Source organism: Hyperolius riggenbachi, chromosome 1 (genome assembly GCF_040937935.1).
Source record: "Hyperolius riggenbachi isolate aHypRig1 chromosome 1, aHypRig1.pri, whole genome shotgun sequence".
In the NCBI taxonomy this organism is placed as follows: domain Eukaryota; kingdom Metazoa; phylum Chordata; class Amphibia; order Anura; family Hyperoliidae; genus Hyperolius; species Hyperolius riggenbachi.
Window position 1 is genome coordinate 566,299,666 of NC_090646.1, and position 25,000 is coordinate 566,324,665.

At 43.7% G+C, this 25,000-nt stretch overlaps 1 protein-coding gene across 3 annotated transcripts in view; it reads left to right on the forward strand.

The window, feature by feature from the left end:
- SLF1 (SMC5-SMC6 complex localization factor 1) overlaps positions 1-25,000 on the forward strand; it is a 147,732-nt gene that overhangs the window by 20,976 nt on the left and 101,756 nt on the right. For all 3 annotated transcript variants that reach the window (XM_068247552.1, XM_068247572.1, XM_068247563.1), the window contains exons 2-6: positions 1,126-1,173; positions 1,267-1,565; positions 5,997-6,072; positions 13,426-13,669; positions 17,690-17,852. In XM_068247552.1, the coding sequence (XP_068103653.1) occupies positions 1,464-1,565; positions 5,997-6,072; positions 13,426-13,669; positions 17,690-17,852 (585 nt within the window). In that variant the 5' untranslated portion in view covers positions 1,126-1,173; positions 1,267-1,463. The remainder of the gene's footprint in view (positions 1-1,125; positions 1,174-1,266; positions 1,566-5,996; positions 6,073-13,425; positions 13,670-17,689; positions 17,853-25,000) is intronic.

Consider the following 25,000-nt stretch of genomic DNA (forward strand, 5'->3'; position numbering starts at 1 on the left):
AGAACCTGCGGTGTTGTGCATTTTTACATGTTGTGTGTTGTCCATATCATCACATTGGGTTGTTATTCTGCCAAACAAATGCTTTTGGTGATGCTTTGGGTAAAAAAAGCCCTTCATAGAGACAAGTATCTCATATCTGTGTCTACTTATGCCACCTGGACAGTGAATCAGTAATGCAGTGATGATCCTGTCTCCTACACAGCATGTCCATACCTTGTGACAGACGGGGCTATACACTGAGCCTTGAGAATTCCAAAATTTGGCTGACCTTCTTGGTTTGGAAGTGCAGCCACACCTCTTTTCTCATGTCATGCCCCTGCTTTCCTTGGCCACACCTCCTCACCATGCTATGCCCCTGCTTATCTGAGCCATAACAGCCTCCTTGCCTTGTCATTGCTTGGGTTCTGTTTTACCTCTTTCTGAGCTCTCCAGACATAATCTAGTATGACAGTAACATGACCTCTCAGCCAGAGTCGCTGCATGTCATTGCTGAAGAGGAAATGAGCAATCATTCTTCACTATGCACCTGTGTACATAAAAGTTTAATTTATGCCACTCTTTACTGTAATCATCTTTTAATAATGTAAGCACGGAAGCAATTCTGTTTTATTTAACAGTACTTTTTTTTTTTTTTAAAGTGGTATGAAACACAGCAAAACACATATTACCACAAAAATATGTTAGCAGAACAGAATTCAAACAGTTAAACACAGCACTTTCTTCTTTAGTGGAAAGCTTCCTGCCACATCCTAAGAGGTGATAACATTTTCTTTTGTTTACATCCATATGTCAGCTACATTTACCGTAGTAAACCAAAATGTTTATATGCAGTAAACCTAAATGTTTACTAAACATTTAGTAGCAAAAGCAGAGAGAGCTGAGAAGTGATCACTAAATCTTAATATAGAAATACAGCAGCTTTGCAGGAAAATGCAATGGCAGCTTTCAGAGCAGATAAACTGTATTTTGGGAACTTATTTGTAAATAGACAATAATGCTTGTGCACAAAAGCAAATATAACTGTATGGGTAATAAAAAGTAGGAAAACACGTTTTTATTGTATTATTATATACCGCTTTATTTTGGCCTATTATTAATTCAGTGTTTTATATTTTTCATTTAAAGGTAATCGCCACCCAAAAATGTTCAAGATACCAGTGGATCAGGGATGAGGTGAGTGTAGTTGTATAAATTACATTCACATCTGTGTTTTTCATATGGCACTTGACAGTCCCAGTTTGACTGCGATCTTCTTGATCTTCGTAGGTGCTATTTTCTTTAGGATGCTACCTCTAGTAAAGAAGAAGCGTGAAGTACAGACAACCAGCCCATCAAGTCACCCGGATTGAAATAGAGAGGGCAGAGAGCCCAGGAGAAAATCAAATTTGCACACTGCTCTCACCTCTTGTGCACAACTGGTCCCCACTTGATCTTGTTTGTGGAGAGACCCTTTGTGCTTTCAGATGGAAAAGAGAATTGTTCAGCTCACCGGTTTCAGAGAAGAAGAAAAAGAATCATTGGTCAAATTATTGCATACACTACCATGTGTGTTTCTGGACAGTGAAGTAAGTGCTTATTTTTTGAATGTATGTATGTGTACGAGTACCGTATATACTCGCATATAAGCCGACCCCCAACTTTTCCATGAAAAAACAGTGAATAATGATTGACCCCCATATAAGCCGGGGGGTAGGAAATGCTGGATTGGTGCAGGCCGCGTAATCCCCCCAGTGTGTCCCAGTATAGCTAGTATAGTGCCCAGTATGGGTAGGTAGTGCCCCATCATAGCTAGTATAGTGCCCAGTTTAGCTAGTATAGTGCCCAGTTTAGCTAGTATAGTGCCCAGTTTAGCCAGTATAGTTCCCAGTATAGCTAGTATAGTGCCCCAGTATAGCTAGTATAGTGCCCCAGTATAGCTAGTATAGTGCCCAGTATAGCTAGTATAGTGCGCAGTATAGCTAGTATAGTGCCCCAGTATAGCTAGTATAGTGCCCCAGTATAGCTAGTATAGTGCCCCAGTATAGCTAGTATAGTGCCCCAGTATAGCTAGTATAGTGACCCAGTATAGCTAGTATAGTGACCCAGTATAGCTAGTATAGTGACCCAGTATAGCTAGTATAGTGACCCAGTATAGCTAGTATAGTGACCCAGTATAGCTAGTATAGTGCCCCAGTATAGCTAGTAAAGTGCCCCAGTATAGCTAGTAAAGTGCCCAGTTTAGCTAGTATAGTTCCCAGTATAGCTAGTATAGTGCCCAGTATAGGTAGGTAGTGCCCCAGTTTAGCTAGTATAGTGCCCAGTTTAGCTAGTATAGTGCCCAGTTTAGCCAGTATAGTGCCCAGTATAGGTAGGTAGTGCCCCAGTATAGCTAGTATAGTGCCCAGTATAGCTAGTATAGTGCCCAGTTTAGCCAGTATAGTGCCCAGTATAGGTAGGTAGTGCCCCAGTATAGCTAGTATAGTGCGCAGTATAGCTAGTATAGTGCGCAGTATAGCTAGTATAGTGCGCAGTATAGCTAGTATAGTGCCGCAGTATAGCTAGTATAGTGCCCCAGTATAGCTAGTATAGTGCCCCAGTATAGCTAGTATAGTGCCCCAGTATAGCTAGTATAGTGCCCCAGTATAGCTAGTATAGTGCCCCAGTATAGCTAGTATAGTGCCCCAGTATAGCTAGTATAGTGCGCAGTATAGCTAGTATAGTGCCCCAGTATAGCTAGTATAGTGCCCCAGTATAGCTAGTATAGTGACCCAGTATAGCCAGTATAGTGCCCCAGTATAGCCAGTATAGTGCCCCAGTATAGCTAGTATAGTGCCCCAGTATAGCTAGTATAGTGCCCCAGTATAGCTAGTATAGTGCCCCAGTATAGCTAGTATAGTGCCCCAGTATAGCTAGTATAGTGCCCCAGTATAGCTAGTATAGTGCCCCAGTATAGCTAGTATAGTGCCCCAGTATAGCTAGTATAGTGCCCAGTTTAGCTAGTATAGTGCCCAGTTTAGCTAGTATAGTGCCCGGTTTAGCTAGTATAGTGCCCGGTTTAGCTAGTATAGTGCCCGGTTTAGCTAGTATAGTGCCCAGTTTAGCTAGTATAGTACTTAGTGTAGGTAGGTAGTGGCCAGTATAGTGCCCTGCTCCCCCCGCTGCTATTACCTGCAGCGGCTTCCTCGTCCCCGGCGCTTCCTCTTCCCCGCTCTCATGCCTGTATGAAGAGATCACAGCAGCGCGCCCGGCGCTGCTGCTGTGACGGTGCAGGGGGCAGGAAAGAGCGCGGCTCCCTGTAGCGGCGATCTGTATCGCCGTTACCAGGGGAACCGCTCTTTCCTGCCCCCTGCATCGTCACAGCAGCAGCGCCGGGCGCGCTGCTGTGATCTCTTCATACCGGCATGAGAGCGGGGAAGAGGAAGCGCCGGGGACGAGGAAGCCGCTGCCTAAACAAGTAATAGCAGCGGGGAGGGGGTAGCGAGGGCCACGGACCATCAGGGAAGACTCGCATACAAGCCGACCCCCCCCCAACTTTTGACCCCCTTTTTGGGGGTCAAAAATTCGGCTTGTATGCGAGTATATATGGTATGTCTATATATGGGAATAGAGCGTTACATTATCATTACATGGTATCTTACTTATACTGAGGATTATTTTCTAACTGAACATTTATCGTTCTTATTAAAAAAAACTGATGAGGGGCAGACTACAGATCTAAACACCCTCCCTTCTCCATATAGCAAAACATCAGCAGATAGACAGCTTGTTTAGATGGTGAATGGCCACCTGAAATGATTAACAATGATTGTTTTGGACAACCATTACTGTAAGTATGTTTGGGCTGTGGTGCCACAGTAGTGGGCAAATGGATATCATAACAAATCCCATCATTTTTCCCAAACATCACTGGTCCTAATAAGCTATTGTTTGAATCTCTTTAATGAGCTGACTTGTGACATAGAGCTTGATGCACATAACAGCGGTAATATAGCCGTGCTCAGACATACGCCACAAGAGCTTGTCAGGCGTGTTTTTGTTGCCTTGCTTCCTGTGGTGTACGACTGCAGGCGTGCTACTTCAGAGTGAGTACAGCCAAGTCTGCACAGCAAGCCGAAGCTGTTTACTACAGTGCCTGCACACTGTTAGAGGGTCCTGAGCAGTGGTGGTCTTGAGCAACGTGGGAAGCTTCCGGGGGATCAAGGGGTTTGCCTTGTCTTAGGTAAGTATTAGACTTTATTGTAAGACCGCCTCGGGTTTGCTCTAAAGAGGAACTTTACTGAATATAACGTAATGAATAAAATTGCTTATTTTTTACATTATGACTTTATCAATTATTTAGTCAGTGTTTCAATCTTTCCTCACCCTGATTTACATTCTTAAATGGATCACGGGTTGCAACATTTATACTGCTGGCAGCTGTATCAATGCAGAACTTTTTATGGCATGTTCCGAAGTCAGTAGAAATAATATCTGGTCTCCCAGAATACGCATGGAGGGGAATTGCCTGGGCTAAGTATTACTGGGAGGACAATATATAGATATAGGAAGTGTTTGTGATGCTGAAACCAGGATAGTTAACATAAAAATGGTATACACTATATGTCACTGAAGTTCCTCTTTCAGATAAAAATAATAAAAATCAGTTTTGGTTTTCGGCATACCACAACTCTGGGGCCTAAAGTAATTAGCTTTTCAGGAGTGTACTGGATAAAGGACAACTGTAGTGAGAGGTATATGGAGGCTGCCATATTTATTTCCTTTTAAGCAATTCCAGTTACCTGGCTATCATACTGATCCTCTGTCTCCAAAACTTTTAGCTACAGTATAAACCCTAAACAAGCATGCAGCAGATCAGGTGTTTCTGACATTATTGTCAGATCTGACAAGATTAGCCACATGCTTGTTTCAGATGTGATTTAGACACTACTACAGCCAAATAGGCCATCAGGGCTGCCAGGCAACTGGTATACAGTAGCGTAAAAGGAAATAAATATGGCAGCCTCCATATACCTCTCACTACAGTTGTCCTTTAAGGGCTCTGACACAGCAGACCAGTTTTTGAAGCTCTTCCTGTTCAGTAAGCCTGCACCTAGCCAGTAGGAGACCTTGGGCAAGATTCCCTTAGGGCCGTTTCATACCGCCATCTTCAGCCAAACGGATCCGGTAAATCGGATCCGGTTTCCGCTTCACTGGATCTGTAAGACTTGGCTCACACTGGCAAACATATCCTTGAAAACAGATCTGATCACCTGTCGATCAGATCCGTTTTCACTCTGTTCCACCGGTCCGTGTTCCTAAGCGAGCAGGTGAAGGATGGTTAACTTACCAGGAGTCTGTCTTCCGCTTTCAGTTGCATCCAACATCGTGTTCAAGTCGCATGACATGACCTGGGATGCAATTGAAGGGAAAGAAGACTGAAACCTGGGTAAAGAACCCTCCCTCTCTCACCCGCCCGCTCAGGTGCACTTCATCCCCACAGACCCTCCACCCCCCAGTGGAGCGTCCCCACATCCCCACAGACCCTCCACCCCCCCAGTGGAATGTCCCCACAGACCCCCACCCCCAGTCGATTTTGCCCTTAGAACGGTCTATTACTTGACTGGTGTAAAGAAACGTTATGTTATCTCATTGCCACCAATGCAGCGCTTCATCTTCCGTTTCCGGTCCGCTGGGCTCAGCGGTCTGTTCAGCTGATCGTACAGAACGAATCCATTTGAACGGATGGATGTGAATGGATCCATAGGTAAACATTGAATAAGCATCCATTCCTTTTGTACAGTATCCGTTCTGATCTGCGAACAAATTGTTTTTTAACGCTGGTGTGAAACGGGCCTAACATTACTACTGCCTACTGAGCATGACCTAGTGGCTGCAGCTCTGGCGCTTTGAGTCCGCCAGGAGAGTGGAGTGTGATATAAATGTTCTGTGTCTTTTCTCCCCAAAAATATAATCATCAAGCTTGCTAATGAGCGGCTTGCAAAGTAAACTACTTCATAACACACTGTTTGTGCTTTCAGAAATTTGAGCTCTGCACACACTTAATAGCAAAGAAGCCTTCCAGAAGCGAGAAGTGGCTAGCAGCTTGTGCCTCAGGTTAGTATACATTATGGCGGCATTTTCATGACTGGACATTTTTTTTTGTGATTCACTTATTGCATCATTTTTCTCATGCATTTTCAGTGTGTTAAATGAGTATGAAATGGATTGGAATGCTTCTGCCAGGTGTTTACATTGCCTTTCCACTGACTTCTGTAACAAAACTTTAGATCTTTATAAAATGAATACACTCCTGGTCATGTTAAAGGAACCCTTTAGTGAGAGACAAATGAAGGCTGACATATTTATTTTCTTTTAACCACTTTGTGTGCACGTGCAGGAGTGCACACATACACGTGCAGGAGTGCACACATACACGTGCAGGAGTGCACACATACACGTGCAGGAGTGCACACATACACGTGCAGGAGTGCACACATACACGGGCAGGAGTGCACACATACACGGGCAGGAGTGCACACATACACGGGCAGGAGTGCACACATACACGGGCAGGAGTGCACACATACACGGGCAGGAGTGCACACATACACGGGCAGGAGTGCACACATACACGGGCAGGAGTGCACACATACACGGGCAGGAGTGCACACATACACGGGCAGGAGTGCACACATACACGGGCAGGAGTGCACACATACACGGGCAGGAGTGCACACATACACGGGCAGGAGTGCACACATACACGGGCAGGAGTGCACACATACACGGGCAGGAGTGCACACATACACGGGCAGGAGTGCACACATACACGGGCAGGAGTGCACACATACACGGGCAGGAGTGCACACATACACGGGCAGGAGTGCACACATACACGGGCAGGAGTGCACACATACACGTGCAGGAGTGCACACATACACGTGCAGGAGTGCACACATACACGTGCAGGAGTGCACACATACACTTGCAGGAGTGCACACATACACTTGCAGGAGTGCACACATACACGTGCAGGAGTGCACACATACACGTGCAGGAGTGCACACACGTGCAGGAGTGCACACAACATACACGTGCAGGAGTGCACACAACATACACGTGCAGGAGTGCACACAACATACACGTGCAGGAGTGCACACAACATACACGTGCAGGAGTGCACACAACATACACGTGCAGGAGTGCACACAACATACACGTGCAGGAGTGCACACAACATACACGTGCAGGAGTGCACACAACATACACGTGCAGGAGTGCACACAACATACACGTGCAGGAGTGCACACAACATACACGTGCAGGAGTGCACACAACATACACGTGCAGGAGTGCACACAACCTACACGTGCAGGAGTGCACACAACCTACACGTGCAGGAGTGCACACAACCTACACGTGCAGGAGTGCACACAACCTACACGTGCAGGAGTGCACACAACCTACACGGGCAGGAGTGCACACAACCTACACGGGCAGGAGTGCACACAACCTACACGGGCAGGAGTGCACACAACCTACACGGGCAGGAGTGCACACATAGGCCTAGTGCACACCGGAGCGTTTCCGCTGCGGTTTGCGATCTGCTTGCGGGTGCGGATCCGCTTGGGTAATGTATTTCAATGGGCTGGTGCACACCAGAGCGGGAGGCGTTTTGCAGAAACGCATACTCCCGGGCTGCTGCAGATTTTGGATTGCGGATGCATTTCTGCCTCAATGTTAAGTATAGGAAAAACGCAAACCGCTCTGAAAAACGGCACTTCAGAGCGGTTTGCCAGGCGTTTTTTGTTACAGTAGCTGTTCAGTAACAGCTTTACTGTAACGATACATGAAATCTACTACACCAAAACCGCTACACAAAACCGCAAAACGCTAGCTGAAACGCTGCAGAAAAATAAAAAAAAGCGTTTCAAAATCTGCTAGCATTTTGCGGATCTGCTAGCGTTTTTTGGTATGCACTAGGCCATATACAGGCAGGAGTGCACACATATACAGGCAGGAGTGCACACATATACAGGCAGGAGTGCACACATATACAGGCAGGAGTGCACACATATACAGGCAGGAGTGCACACATATACAGGCAGGAGTGCACACATATACAGGCAGGAGTGCACACATACACATGCAGGAGTGCACACAACATACACGTGCAGGAGTGCACACATATACAGGCAGGAGTGCACACATATACAGGCAGGAGTGCACACATATACAGGCAGGAGTGCACACATATACAGGCAGGAGTGCACACATATACAGGCAGGAGTGCACACATATACAGGCAGGAGTGCACACATATACAGGCAGGAGTGCACACATACACATGCAGGAGTGCACACAACATACACGTGCAGGAGTGCACACATATACAGGCAGGAGTGCACACATATACAGGCAGGAGTGCACACATATACAGGCAGGAGTGCACACATATACAGGCAGGAGTGCACACATATACAGGCAGGAGTGCACACATATACAGGCAGGAGTGCACACATATACAGGCAGGAGTGCACACATATACAGGCAGGAGTGCACACATACACATGCAGGAGTGCACACAACATACACGTTCACAAGTGCACACATATACAGACAGGAGTGCACACATACACAGGCATTTCGACAGAATGAACGTTTATTAAACATCCCATTTGCACTACTCATTGAATAAATAGGACGAATATATGTGTGCATTTTTCAAGAAGTAGTTTTAAATAATGCCAATTGCTTGGCAGTCATGGTTTTTGCCTTTGGCTGCAGTACTGTCTGAATTGTGCACCGGAAATAAGCATATGGTTAATATTACTAGACTTTAATTGCAGCACGTGATGTTCAGACATGTTTTGGGTATGTGGCTATAAGTAAGAGACACAGCATCAGCAGAGCAGCTTGGCTAATTGGTGTAGATTTAAAAGGAGATAAATATGGCAGCCCCCATAATCCTCTCACTTTAGGGTTCTCCTGGAAGGCCTTGGCAGAAAAGACTTGACAATCAGGAGTTACAGCCTCTGGCCCATATGCAATTACATTTTTCACCTGAATTTTCTCCTAGGTGACATTTTCACAACTTGGAAATAAAATTCATTTATAACAGCAGCAAGTAAAAAATACCAAAAATAATTTTGATAGTACTTTTTCACCTACCTTTTGGTATTTTTTTAAGTGCAAAGTGCTGACAATTTTTTTTTTTTTAAATCCAAGATAAAAATTATTTCCTAGGAGAAAACTCAGGAGAAAAAGTGAATTGCATATGGGCCTTATTATTATTTATTGGATTTATATAGCACCAACATATTAGGCAGCGCTGTACAATACATAGCATTACAGACAATGATAACTGGGTGACAGCACAATACAGGTAATAAGCAATAAGATACACAACACCATATATGTTGTAATACAATGCCAGATCATACACTGGAGTGGTAGTGCTGATAATACAAGTTCACATATTCTGGGTAGAGTGTACAATCAAGTTAAGGGGAGAAGGCCCTGCCAAAGGCTTACAATCTAGAGGATGACTACAATGATGTAGTGATATATGACATTCCAGACATTACCTTAGGTAAGAAGGTAGTAATTGATGGGTGTAGAGATGGTGAGAGAATGTACAGGATTTTCTGAGTTGCTGTGCAAAAAGCTGAAGTCACAAACATGATGGCAGCATTCATTTTGGTACCAAACTAGGCATCAGAAATGGCAAATGGGAAATAAGATAAGACACATAACATTTATATTGCGCTTTTCTCCTGGTGGACTCAAAGCGCCAGAGGTGCAGCCACTAGAGCGCACTCTGTAGGCAGTAGCAGTGTTAAGGAGGCTTGCCCAAGCTGAGATTCAAACCCTGGTCTCCTGTGACAGAGGTAGAGCCCTTAGGGCCTATTTCCACTACACGCGGATTCTGAATGCAGAAAACCGACTCCAATGAATGCCTGTGGGAAATCTGCATCAGAAAAATCGTGCTTAGTGGAAACAGGCCCATAGGGATTCATTGCAGTCAGTTTTTATGCATCCAGAATCTGCGTGTAGTGGAAACAGGCCCTAAACCAGTATACTATCCAGGCACTAAATAAGTAATAACTGAAATGTACTGTACTGTGGTAAGCATGTTAAGATACAGGTGCCAGGCCCTGAGTTACATTACAGGAGCCTATAGGCACAGATTTCCTGGCACCCTAGACTTCTCCCTCCATGAACATAGAAACACCTGCCAAACTGGCCCAGCTGTCGCTTCTCCCTTTCCTTACTTGCACATCATAGGTAGCTACAAGTGCCCCTTAGCATTATGCAGCCAGAAGTACCCTCAGTATTAAGAAGCTAGAGGTGCCCCTGACTGAAGGGAGTTCTGGTTAGTGGAGTAACCGGTGAGGAACCTCTCCTTTACACTCTCATCAGGACTCTGCATAGGGAAGGAGAGAGGGAGGCAGTTAAAGACAACAGACAAACACTTCTATCACGCTTCTCTCCTGCAGACTCAAAGCGCCAGAGCTGTAGCCTCTAGGACACGCTCTATAGGCAGTAGCAGTGTTAGGGAGACTTGCGTAAGGTCTCCTGCTGAATAGGTGCTGGCTTACTGAACAGGCAGAGCAGAGATTCGAACCCTGGTCACCTGTGTCAGATGCAGAGCCCTTAACCATTGCACTATCCAACCACTTAGGGAGGGGAGTGAGCCACCTTTCCATCTTCAGGCGCCTATAGGCACATGCCTACAGTGCCTTATGGTAAATCCGGCCCTGGCAGGGGCTATCATACTTTTGACGTATTTGTTTAACCACTTCACATTCCTGTATTCTGACAATTTTGGCCTTTCAATATGTCGCTATTGATACAGCAATAACTCTTTGTATTACTTATGCCATCAAAGTGATATATTGTTTTTTTGTTTACGGGGGGGGGGGGGGGGGGGGGAATGCAGAAAACACACATTTGTTTCATAGTTACAGTTATTTAGGTTGAAAAAAGACACGTCCATTGAGTTCGAGTTTTCATCCTTCCTTATGTTCACATGGCAAGTGCCACAGTTATAAAACGCCACAAAATATATTATTTGGCCTGTCCCTGGCTGTCTGAAGTAATTAGATATAATCACTAGTGTGCACATTTTGAGGACCAAAGTGCTGTATAGATGCATTGCTAGGCCACAGCACAGCGATGCATCTATACAGTGTTGAGTCCTCAAACTGTCGCCCTAACAATCACATCTGATCGCTAAGTCTTAAGGTCAAGTTTAGATGGCACAAGGAGTTAATTAATTTGTTAGGGTTTAACACTACGCTGTTTATTATGCACCCTTCTCCTCCCAGTGCACTCTGGGAGACCTGGGCCCATATGCAATTCACTTTTTCACCTGAGTTTTCTCCTAGAAGAAAATGTTTCATCTTTGATTTATAATAATTTTTTTAGCACTTTGCAATTGTAAAAGTACCAAAAAGTAAGTGACAAAGTACTATCAAAATTATTTTGAGTATTTGTTTGCTTGCTGGTTGTTTAAAAAGCATTTTATTTACAAGTTTAAAAATGTCACCTAGGTGAAAACTCAGGTGAAAAAGTGAATTACATATGGGCCCTGGTGGTGTTTCTGCTCCTTTTGGAAGCCACAAGAAACTAAATTCTTGAGGCTTGCAAAGGGATGTACCTTTCCAGGACTAAAAATGTTGCCTTCTGTGACATATTTCATTTTTATAAATCTGGGTGAGGAAAGGTTTTACAATGGGCACACAATTATTTTGTTACATATATAAAATAAAATAGTTGTATTCATTATGTTATACTCAGTGGCCTCAATTCACGGAGCATTATCAAACGTTTATCAAACACTTTATCAAACGTTTGATAATTTACCTCATGGGTAAAATCTCACTAAGGTGTTATATATTTGTTGAACGTTTTATCGGTAAAACATTAGATAAATATATAACACCTTAGGGAATTTAAAATGAGATTTTACCCATGAGGTAAATTATCAAACGTTTGATAAAGTGTTTGATAAACGTTTGATAATGCTCTGTGAATTGAGGCCACTAAAGTTCCTCTTTATATTCAAGCCAAGGGCATTATTCACTCTGCATTCTAGTGAATGGACCAGGGGCCAGAATTGGTCATTCTAGGTGTAGTCTGTAAAGGGTCACACCATACCAGAGCATTAAGCTATCTGGGGGTGAACACTTGATGCGCCACCTAGAGCTGAGCACTCCAAGGAAAGTGCTACATATACAGTTGAAATACAGCATATGTAAAATGTCTTTACTGATGAAAAGCTGTAATTCTGTCATGCCAGTTTTGTGATTCAGCTAACCCAACGAAACAGATTAGCCAACATATCCAGTTCTGTGCCCCTTCCTTTTTGAATTGAAGCAGTACAGCATGGGCATTGAAGCAGTACAGCATGGGCGAAGCCCCTCCCCCAGTCTGTTGATTTGACAATGTGAGATTGCAATTAGCAGATGAGATCATTACTGTATGCTGATCTTCCTTTCTATAAAGAAGCTATTACTGTGCATTGCAGTGAGTGGGTTCTGACTGGTTCACTGTACAGAGCTGTCTCTGCCAAAATGGATGATGCTGCAAAGTTACCTGCGACCCGCTGTTATCATGATAGGATCTGGTATTTTTCCTTACTTAATTACTAGCTATGCCAAAAAGGTTGTCATTTAAAAGGGCCGTGTTAAAGTTGACCTAAGCTCAGAATTTCCTCTCTGCTCTGAAAGATATGCAACAGCATAATAACCTTTAAAGAAAAACATTTCTCTGTTATAGCTAATACGAATTCTGCAATAAATCTGCAATGTTTCTACTTCCTGCTTTCATGGAAACAGCCATAGAGCTAACATTCAGTGCTTACAAGTTTATCTGCCATGGCAGTCAGCTGACACACGGGAGCAATCAAATTACAACTTGTGATTAGACACAAATGAGGGGGAATTAAGACAGGCTAAAAACTCCCTAAATACGTACAGGGTGCATTTCTCTCTGTTTTCCTTATATCCTGTGCAAGAGTTCAGGTCCACTCTAAATAAATGTCTTAGACCATCACTGAGCACACTTTTAAATATGATTTATTTTTTTATATTTTAGTAGAAGCTGATCTGCTATTTATAAGATACTGTACATGTTACATTTTTAAGAATAAAGTGTGTATTTATCCTTGACAATCCAAATGGCACTTTGATAAAGAGTCCTCTTTGTGGTTTAGTACAAACTGACAATTCTGCATTCTTGCCTCTGCATTGCTTACAAAGTTTGCTTAGCATTCATGAGGAGGGCTTGCACACAACCATACTGACACTAGTAAGAAAGAAAACCTTTCAGGAGATTTTGGGGGCATTTTTTTTTTCCTAACTGGTGTAAAATAGGCTGGGATTTAATTGCTGCTCTGATCATCCTTTAATTTACTATTTGTACCCAGAATCTTTTTTGGCTCACAGTTAATTTACTTTCCAGGAAAGTGGGTACTGACTAAAGAGTACGTAATTAACAGTGCAGAAAGCGGCAGATGGCTTGATGAAACGACTTACGAATGGGGATATAAAATGGAAAGAGACGCCCATTATTCACCTCAGATGCAATCTGCACCAAAAAGATGGCGCGAACACCTGACACACACTGGTGCTCTAGGGGCCTTCAGCAGATGGAAAGTGGCCCTTCTCATTCAGGATGCTGATAAAGAAAGAGAGGCTTTTCTGAGGTACGACGTGATGCCCCTCTGTTTGAGACAGGAGATGAAAGGCCCCCTCGTTTCATGCATTTGGTTAAGCTGAGCTCTGTCATGTTTCTTTATGCTGTGTGTTTGCATGCTGTAATTGAAATAATATTCCCTGCCATCACAATAAAACAATCTTCAGCATTAATCTTTGTACTTCTTCTTTTTTTTTTTTTTTACTTTAAAACTGAAATTGCTTTGATAACATTTATCTCCTGTAGATTTTTTTTTTTACCAGTCTAAAAAACAGTTTTGTTAAACTTTCTTCATGATACAGCAGAATTGTAGCTTTTTTATGCAGGATATATATGTGAAAGCGATCTGGTGAGGTTCATAGTTACATTAGCGTGACATTACTGTATATTTTTTAATCTTGCTGCTTTGTTTATAGTGTAATTATGTTTCTAGATCGGGGTGGCCATATTTGCATATTTGATATACATGATCTGCTTCATAAATGTGCATTTTTGTTGCTGTGGTTTTTCACACTGGTGGGAGTGTAGTGCAGGAACTGCTTATTTGTAGTCCATCCAGTATTCCGATTTAGAATTTTTTTGCTCAGGGAAGTGAGGGTGTATACACGCATCCAATTTTGATTGGCCAATTTTAATTCTTTCATGTATTATGAGGGCCAACAGATTTTGACTATTCTGAACCGATTGTGTAGATAAGCTCTCATACTACATGGAGGTGGTAAGACTGGCTAATCAAAATTGTATGTGTGTACACACCCCAGTGATTCAACCTGACAGAGCACTAATCACAATATCACCAATGTCAGACACTCCTATTATCACTTAAAATTTGTGCCTGAATGAATCACTACCAGATGTTTTGGCCAGTGTCATTCTAGCATGTATATAGCTTTAGCGTTTATACACACATCCAACATTGATTGGCCAATCACTGACCAGTTTTACCTCCTCCGTACAGTATGAGGGGCAGCACATTGTGAATACTGTGAACGGATTGCGTAGGTAAGCTGTCATAACTACAAATCATGGGGCCCCCTGCCAACCTTTGATGGGGCCCCTTAATATTCACATCCATTCCCTGGGTGGCCCCCACAGCCTGGGGGCCCATCTTGTAAGTGCTATAAAACAAGTGTGAACATCATAATCTTCTCACCCATAATGAGTGTAGGCACAAAACGCCTGATCTGAATGATGGGCCCCTTTATCGGAGGGAGTGAAGTAGTAGTTGGGGGGGGCCCATACAGCTCTGCCCCCATATCCCCCCCCCCCCCTGCAGGGGCTGCCCCCTCTAGCCATACTCCTGTTTATGTTATTTAAACTACACATCGATTGTATGTATTGGTACCTGCATCACTGGTTGTCCTGATTGTACGGTGTGTTGAACTGCTCCTGTATCTATGCTCCCCATTGTTGTATGTTTTTCACATTGTAGAGTGCTATGAAATATGTTGGCGCTCTATAAATAAAAATAATCATGTTCTTAATCCCTCCTTTGTCTGCTTGGATAGCTTACATGTTACAGTGCTAATGGCTGGATAGTGTACTGGTTAAGGGCACTGCCTTTGACATGGGAGACCAGGGTTTGAGTCCTGTCTAGGGTCTGTACCTATTCAGTAAGGAGTTCAGGGCAAGACTCCCTAACACTGCAGGGTGGCCTCCTGAGCGCGTCCCAGTGGCTGCAGCTCTTGAGCGCTTTGAGCCCGACAGGAGAAAAGCACTATACAAATGCTCGGATTATTATTATTTTATTACAGATAACTGTAGTGATCTTGTAAGGCAGATCATTGCCTAGGAAAGTTTCTCTCATTCAAGGCTGATTGTTAGCAATGAAACATAATGGCTTTTGACAAATGATTGCTGTAAGTATATATTGTGGTATGAGAGCTGTGTGTTCATGCAGATTTAAAAAAAAAAATGGATCCGCTTTAATTTTTAACATTTTAAAACAACTTGCTTCCATAACGTGCTTCAGAGACCATTAGGCCTCTCTCACACAGGAGGCTAACCAGGGCTTTTTCATACCTGCTGGTCACTGAGCGCCTTCCAGTTACAATTTAATGCAGTTGAATGTCAGTGTTTGTAACCCCACCCTTGTCAACGCTTGACACATGTTGCAGTTACCTGGTAGCAAGAAACCATCTTGGCCTCGATTCATCATTGTCTTTGAGATAACTTTTTCCAGTTTGTTAAATCACCGAATTCAAAGTTTATTGATTTCTAGTTGTATTCATCAAGGTTTTTCCGTATTCGGTGTGTATTCGATAAAATATCGATAACAATTCGGTAACGTGTCGATATTTCCATTTTACAGCGGTAATTTAACAAACGGCCATAAGATTCCCATGGAATTGTGTGTAAAAGGCAGTCCTTTGAACACTACGTAGCAACATTCTGAATAGGGCTTAACACCTGGACCAGGATTCTGGAAGTGGCTTGGGACAATCCCACAATTTCGCCAGCTACGGCTTGATAGGAGCCTTTTCTAAAAAAAAATATAGTGTAGCTAGCAAATTAGTTAACCCTGGCACTGCCTGTGTTCTCTTACAAGATGATTCAAGAGAAATGCAGATGTCCTGTTATAGCAAATAAATCTATTCTCTTGCAAATTTATATGGTTGTAGACATTATTCTTGCCCTCCTGCGCTTTGAATCACTCTCAGCTGATACATAACCACTTCAAATGGCTCCATCTTCTCTGTCAGCAATGATCTGACAGGAATAACGACAGAGCAGTGAAGGAGATAACTAATCCTAAATGTAACGCTAAACGACGCCCACTTTCATGAATTGCACTTTCTTCCGTTTTAACGCATCACTAACGAATGATTACCGAATTATTACCGAATGCTCGCTAACAGCTGTAGATAAATTTGATGAATCCTGAAATCAACTTAAAGAGAATCTGTATTGTTAAAATCGCACAAAAGTTAACATACCAGTGCGTTAGGGGACATCTCCTATTCCCCTCTGTCACAACGCTCCCCGCCACATTAAAAGTGGTTAAAAACAGTTTTTAAAAGTTTGTTTATAAACAAACAAAATGGCCACCAAAACAGGAAGTAGGTTGATGTACAGTATGTCCACAAATAGAAAATACATCCATACAAAAGCAGGCGGTATACAGCCTTCCTTTTGAATCTCAAGAGATCATTTGTGTGTTTCTTTCCCCCTGCAGCTATCACCTACTGAATAGTGACAGGCAGTTTCTTCCTGCAGAGTGCAGACAGCTCTACCCGTCTGTAATTCCTCAGTATGTGAAAGCCCAGCCAGCTCAGAGGATTATTTATCCAGCTTGTAAAAGATAATAGAGCAGAGAGAAGCTGCCCTAATTTAAATAACACACAGGCAGTGTGCATAGAGGGGCCTGGAGGGGGGAGATGCATCACAGAACCACAACACTGAAGAACTTGGCAGCCTTCCAGACACAGGGTGACAAGTCCGACAGGGGAAAGATAAGCTGATTTATTACAGAGATGGTGATGGTAGAAAGTGCTGCAGTAAGCCAGAGCACATTAGCATAGGTTTTGGAACTTGTAGAATGGTAGAAAACAGGATGAAATTTTTGCTACGGAGTCTCTTTAACGAATTCGGTATTTTACCGAACTGTCGTTAACCAATTCGATAAGTCTTGATGAATCAAGGCCCTTGTCTTCTGTCTGAGTGTGGCTGTGGCAACGCTCAAATGTGTCTCCTTGCAGCTCACACCTCCAGACTGCCCATACTGATCGCTTACAAGGGCCCAGCCTGTGCTTAGGAGTAGCGGACAGGCGCTGAATGCACCGCCGCCAGCTGTTCATGTGAAACGGACCTTATTTGGCTTCAGTATATTTCCCTTTGCAACCTAAACTAGGAAACAAGATTTTGGTTGGGTGGGAACCAATATTGAATGTGAAAGCATGCCCTCCCTGTCGTCTGGTTGAAACGCCTGGTAAAAACTTAACATGAGTTGGTGATTGACACATTTTCGAAGATAAAAGATTGTATATATTTAATATAACAGTGTGTGAGCGTTGTCATTATTTCTTTACAGAGTTCTTGCTGCTGGACAAGCGACGCTGCAGAATGCTGAACATCCAGATGGAGGAATCACACACGTTTTTACCAACAATAAGAGTCTTCTGATAGACAAGGAAAAAAGGATTCACAGTGCTCCATATTACTCTGTGCTGTACCTTGGAGCGTATCTTCTAGAGGTAATGGTACTTTTTATTTTTCAATTGTTTCTGTTTTGCTTTGGCAAAAAATAATTGTCCTATTACTGTTAAGGGGGCCATTAACAGTACAATCCCGCAGCAATCGATTGTTTCCAATCACCTTGGCAATTGATCAGAAACGATTGGTTGTGCTCATTAACCACTGAAATCCCAATAACCGATCAGATTGATCCGAAAAACTGATCGATCCCGTTGATCCAATCAGTTTGCTTGGAGAAAATTTGAGGGTTAATAGGCATGACCGAATTGATTACCAATGTGATTGGAAACGATTGATTGGCCATGGCATTGTACCGTTAATGGCCACCTCTAGATTTGTACTGCTTCATGCAGAAAATATTTGCCTGGCACTCAGCCAGCTGCTGGGCTTAACCCGAGCAGCAATCCACTGAGAGACGATCAAGCTCCTGAAAATGGTTGCCCTAAAGATCATGGATTGTTTGTGTGTCAGGAATTGGATGTCTGTACAGAGCTTATTAGGAATCTATTAAACTAGCTCCGCCCTGTTTTTTGTTTAATTTTTTTTCTTTCATAAGTTTAGATGATATTTTAAAATGAACGTCCACTTGAATTTTGCTACAAACATCACATACATACTTTCTGCAGTGTGGATTACCTGATAACTTCCCATTGTGGTGTATGAATAATTAGCTGTACAGAGTGCAGCTAACAATACTTACCGAGCCTCCAGGCGCCATCGTCTACCCTGCCTGTAGCTACTAGCTGCTCTCTGATGCTGGGTCACATGACGCAATGGGAGCCGTGCCCGGGCGCTGGAACCCTCCCCCCCAAAAAAATAACAAAAATAAAATGAAAATAAACTTATGAGATAATTAATTGTATATGTTTGTGTTTTTTTGTTTTGTTTTTGTTTTTTTGCTAATGGTGAATAGTCATATTTAGCTCCATGAATCTTGCCCCCCCCCCCTACAATCAGCACAAATAAAAAATCCATCATGCTTGGTTAGTGCTACGTTTGTACCCATTTGTGCTGCTTTCATTTTGAAGATAATAGCGCTTATGATTTCCAAAACAATACCATCACCCCGCCCCCATACAACAACCTACAGACTTGAAAGTGGTATGGGTGCTGTGCATGCACCCATGCATGTGCATGTGCTCATTTGTGCTGCAAAAATCTTTCTATCTTTTATAGTTTTTGAGATATTCACATTTTTTATAAAGGTCAAAAGTTCACTCAGCCCCCCCTAAAACATCGCAAAGGCTGAGTGAGCCTGAGTGAACTTTTGACCTTTTATAAAAACGTGAGTATCTCAAAAACTATGAAAGCTAGAAAGATTTTTGCAGCACAAATGAGCACATGCACAGCACTACCCACCCATACCAGGGTCATGTATGTAGGTTGTTGTATGGGGGCTGGGTGATAATATTGTTTTGGAAATAATAAGCGCTATTTTCTTCAAAATGAAAGCAGCACAAATGGGTACAAACGTAGCACTAACCAAGCATAATGTAATTTTTATTTGTGCTGATTGGGAAGGGGGGGGGGGCAAGATTCACTGAGCCTATTTTTGTTTTTAAGAGTGAGTTCTTTCCAGCAGCCAGTCTGATGTCAAATCTGCTTTGTTGAGCTGCAAAGCAAACAAAGGTAGGCCCAGTGCACACCAAAAAGCGATAGCAGATCTGTAAAACGCTAGAGGTTTTTGAAGCAGATTTCAGAGCGATTCTAGGCATGTTTAGAGACGTTTTCTAAGCATGCCTAGCGTTTTTGGAGCATTTTTGTGTTACAGTAAAGCTGTTACTGAACAGCTTCTGTAACAAGAACGCCTGGAAAACTGCTCTGATCTAGCATTTTTCAGAGCCGTTTTCCACTTTCCTATACTTTAACATTGAGGCAGAAATGCCTCAGAAATCTAAAAAATGCTGTAGCTCCTGAGTTTGCGTTTGTGGAAAAAACATACTGTTCTGGTTTGCACCAGCCCATTCACTTTCATTAGCCAAGCGCTTTTCCCCCTGGAAGCGTTTTAAAAAACGCTTCAGAACCGCTCTGGTGTGCACCAGCCCTTAATGACTCCTTGGCCCATATGCAATTAACCTTTTCTCCTGAATTTTTTCGAAGGTGATATTTTCAAACCTGTCAATAAAATGGCTTTAAACCACTAGCAAGCAAGGAGATACTCAAAATAATGTTGACAGTACTTTTTCACCTATTTTGGGGTATTTTATCAATTGCAAAGTGCTGAAAAGTTATTCTAACAAGAATTTGATTGATTTCTCCTAGGAGAAAACTCAGGAGAAAAAGTGAATTGCATATGGGCCCTTGTACTTTTCTGACCGTGTGACGCTCTGTTCACAGTGGTCAGTTGGGTTGCAGAATAATTCTGCATGTCAGCTCACTGCCCATACAATTCTATGGGGCTGTTCACATCTCTGCGCTGTAACAGATCACGTTATTCTAACTCGCTGCATGCAGGCTTTGTTTTAAAGTCTTTGCCCAGTCTCCATTGCAGTTCACACTCATTATAAGGCATTATAACATATGCGTTATGCAACTGACCACTGTGAACCCAGACTAAGGCTACTTGCACACCGACGTTGCGTTAGGTGCCGCGTTAAGGTCGCATAACGTGCACCTAACACAACGTATGGTGCTGCAAGATAGGACGGTAGAGTGAGCCGCGTTAGGCGGCTCTATCCATATAAGGTCTCCCAGAGTGGCGCTGATTGGCCGGCGGGACCATGTGATACGGGGCGAGACACTCCGCATCACGTGGTCCCGCCGGCCAATCAGCTGCCGCCAGTGCAGTGAATATTAAGAAGCCATGTGCGCGGCTACTGTAGCTGGCTCTCCCCGCCTCATCTCTGCCCCCCACTGAGCATGTGCAAATAGTCTAACGCGGCTATAGCCGCTCTAACGACGTAGCATGCTGCACTTTTTGGAGAACGTGCAGCATTACATGTAACGCAACGTGGGCTGTGTGAACAGCCCACTTGTGCTACATTGCTGTGCGTTGGGGGAGCGTTACAGGCGCACTAACGTGCGCCTGTAACGTCCCTGTGTGTAAGCAGCCTCAAAGTTCAATAACACAGGCTGAATCAGGGCCGTTTTCCACTAGCTGCGTTTTTGCCAAAAACGCAAAACACATGCTGATTCTGAAGTGCAGCCTGTTTAAAATAAGAATCTTGGGTGGCCTTTTCCACTGCTGCGTTCCGATTTTTAAAAAAACGCAAACGTTTATGTGCGATTATGATTCGTTTTGGGTTTCAATTTAAAGTATAAGAACGCATGAAAAACGCATAGAAATGCATTTTGTATTGATTTAACCACTAGTATCTATTTTCAAGAAAACACTTGCCACTTGCCAATCAGAAAAACGGAAAATGCAAATGCATAAAAAACACACATCAAAATTGGGAAATGCGTATGCGTTTGCAGTTGCGTTTTGCAGTGGAAAAGGGCCCTGAGTGAGTCCTGCTTTCCAGAAATGTGTGAAGTCTTGTCTATAAAAACATGTGATGAAAGATGGCATAAGTCAGCAGGACTGGACCACGGCATCTGTATTGTATTTTATTATTTATTTATATTTTGAGAAGGTGAAATGTCAGAGCTTTTGTTGCAATGATTGAAGCATTGATTAATTATTGAAAAGCTTCAGCTAGCTGATCCACACCTAGAGAGAAAATAGGCTATATATGGCTGGAGAGAGGGGGGTTGAGAGTTCCGTAATATTGGAGAAAAGGAAACGTTATCTGATAGCAACAAATTACTTTAAGAGCTGTGCTATGGATGATTGCAGCGTCATTGCTTCAACATTACAGAATTCCACACGTTTACTGAGTCACATATAAACTTTATTGACACCCCTAAAACCCGCTTAAAAGCGAGCAGGAACATGATTATAACTAGCCTAGAGTATTCGCAGCCAGCTGTGTCATTCATACCAGCTCACTCCACTCTCTCTCACACACAATAGTCTTATTATACTCCCGGTAGGTTCACTTTAGCTGCATGCTGCCATCATGCTTTTTCAAGGATAAACTCCAGTTGCTGTAAGACATATCATCCAGTATGTGAGGGGCTTGAGTTAGTGCTGTTTATCACCGTTATGGGGATTGCTGGCTTTATTTGCATAAATCCATATGCCTGCTTGTACTAGGAGTCATGTGACGATGGCCGGTGGGCGGCTGATACTAGCGATGGTGCAAGTAGGGTGGTGACGTCACATCCGGTGTTAGGGTCTGTACACACTGCTGCGCTTGTGCTGCTTTTTTAAAATCACATGCAATTTTTTTAATCGCAAAGCCGTCATGAGAATAGAAAAAAAACGCATTGCACCAATGTGTACAGGTCTTCACTTAACATGATAATTACAACAGAGAGAAAATGTGTGTATCAACCAAGTGAACCTGACAAATCTGGCTTTGCAAATTTGGCCTATTGGATAATCACGAGACATTGCTCATACAAATATGCATTTGCTTTCGCATGCCTAAATATGCAGGGTCAAAAACCAAAACCGCAAAACAATCACCCTGCGGGAATTAGTTCATGCTACATAGCACTATCCAGGGGCGCCACGAGGAGGCTTCCCATTGCCCCCATACAACCGGGGGGCCGCGGGGGTCCCAGGCTCTCTCACCGCCTGGAACCCACACAGCGGCACCCCGGCGGGGGAGGCTGGGGGGTGCAGGCGATCTCCCCAGCGTGGCCAGCGCCGGGAAGAGCCGCCCGCACACACCTCCCAAGATTAAAAACAGGCACTTACCTTAACGTCCATTGCGTTCTGCTATATGCGCATGACCTGGGCGCGACACATAAGGGGAGGACAGGCGCAAACAGCCTGCTCCAGGGCTCTCACCTCCTAAAACAAGCCATTCATCACTTGCCTCCAAAGAAAAGAAAATGCAATGCTAATTACAACAGAGAGAAAATGTGTGCATCAACCAAGTGAACCTGACAAATCTGGCTTTGCAAATTTGGCCTATTGGCTAATCACGAGACATTGCTCATGCAAATATGCATTTGCTTTCGCATGCCTAAATATGCAGGGTCAAAAACCAAAACCGCAAAACAATCGCCCTGCGGGAATTAGTTCATGCTACATAGTACTATCCAGGGGCGCCACGAGGAGGCTTCCCATTGCCCCCATACAACCGGGGGGCCGCGGGGGTCCCAGGCACTCTCACCGCCTGGAACCCACACATTGTAATGGCGCCACCAGCGGGTTCATTTATATTTGATATAACTAGTTAAAGTTAAAGTGACCATAATAAGACTACAACATCACGCTTGAATTAATCCAATGGGAGGTTTCACTTGATTTAATTACGCAATGTAACTCGTTATTTTGGCTCTTGGCCGGGAAGGTCAGTCCACACTACACCTCAAGCAAACCTGAAGTGAGAGGGATATTGTTTTAAACAATACAAATTGCTTGGCTATCCTGTTGTACCTTTTTTTCACTATACTTTTAGCCATGGACAAGCATGCAGATCAGGTGTTCTGACTGAAGTCTGCCTGGATTAGCTGCATGCTTGTTTCAGGTGTGTGATTCAGCCAGTACTGCAGCCAAAGAGATCAGCAGGGCTGCCAGGCGCCTGGTATGGTTTAAAAGGAAATAAATATGGCAGCCTCCATTTTTCTCTCACTTCAGGTTCCCTTTAAAACAGAATTATTTTGGCCTGCTGGCTATTGTCCTGTTTTTAAAAAAGCAAACAACTACCCGTGAAAGTTGATATATAGAAAAATGGCAGTTGTAAGACATTAGAATGGCCGTGGGAGTCTGTACACACTAGGCGAAGGCTTCGTTCACATTATCCAACGCAGATGGCTGTGCGTTTACAACGCAACACGCAGCATCTCTCTGTTCCCATCACTTTTGGTGCTGATCCCACACACTGACAATGAAAGGGTCAACGCGGCATTTTGACAATAATGCATGCAGCAGTGTGTTATTGTAGTGCATTGTTGCACAGTGCATACGTGAGAAGGTAGACAGTGTAGCCTATGCACATCTGATGCCCTTGCTTATTACGCACTTTATGTGTTGCTGAAATGTGCACAGGAAGGTCTGTGCACATACTAAACGCCTGACTGCTGATCATATCAGACGTCAATCTTATGTCTGTATAGTCATCCTCTATCTTGCCCATCAAAACATGGTAAAAAGCAATCAGCTGCAACTGAGTCGATTAGTTCAGTGTTTTGCCCCAAGGTTTTCCTCCTGTGCCTCGTGACTTGTGAACAGGACAGTGCGTTCAGTTTGGCAAATCAGAGTATGCATGAATGTGCTGCCACTAGCAGTCACCAGAGTGTCAGCCGAAAAGATCATGAACGATTATTTTGGAAAGACAAAACACAGAACATTTATATGCATTAAATTGGCATGCAAGCAAGAATTATTAGCATCTCAGTGATCAGCTCTTCTTTCTACTTTTGTTTATTGCTATTTTATCAGTAAGTACAATAAACAAACCCAGATTTACAAACCCCCGAACACTGTAAGTGTGCTGGCTGACCCCACTGTCACTCCTCCCTTGCTTCCCCTGCCCAGCATAGGTAGCTACAGATGCCATTTAGTATTAGGTAGCCAGAGGTACCCACAGTATTAAAGACATACTGAGCAGATTTAAAAATCCCCCAATTTATACTTACCTGGGGCATCCACCAGCCCACCGTAGGCTGCAAGGTCCCCCGGCGTCCTCTTGGCGCCTCTCCTGGTCCTGCTGCCGGCTCCGTTAATTTGCGACTTCTGCCTGAAGTCACCAGTATGAGTCCCCGCCATGCACGGTACGACTCTTACGCAGGCCGCCGTGATAACGCGTAGCGAAACATGCACGGTGGGAACTCATACTGGCGACTACAGGCAGAAGTTGCCAATTAACGGAGCTGCTAGCGGGACCGGGAGAGCAGCCAGGAGGACCCCAGGGGACCTCGCGGCCTACAGTGGGCTGGAGGACGCCCCAGGTAAGTACAAATTGTGTTTTTTAGAGCTGCTCAGTATCCCTTTAAGTAGCTAGAGGTGACCTAAAGTAGTAACCATTTCTGCCGCTGGGACGTGAGCCTCACATCCGCAGTGGTAGCTGCTACAGCCGCAGGGATGCGATAGGCACATCCCTGCAGCTTGGGGAGGTGTGCGGGCAGATGCCCGTGACCGCGCTGTTAC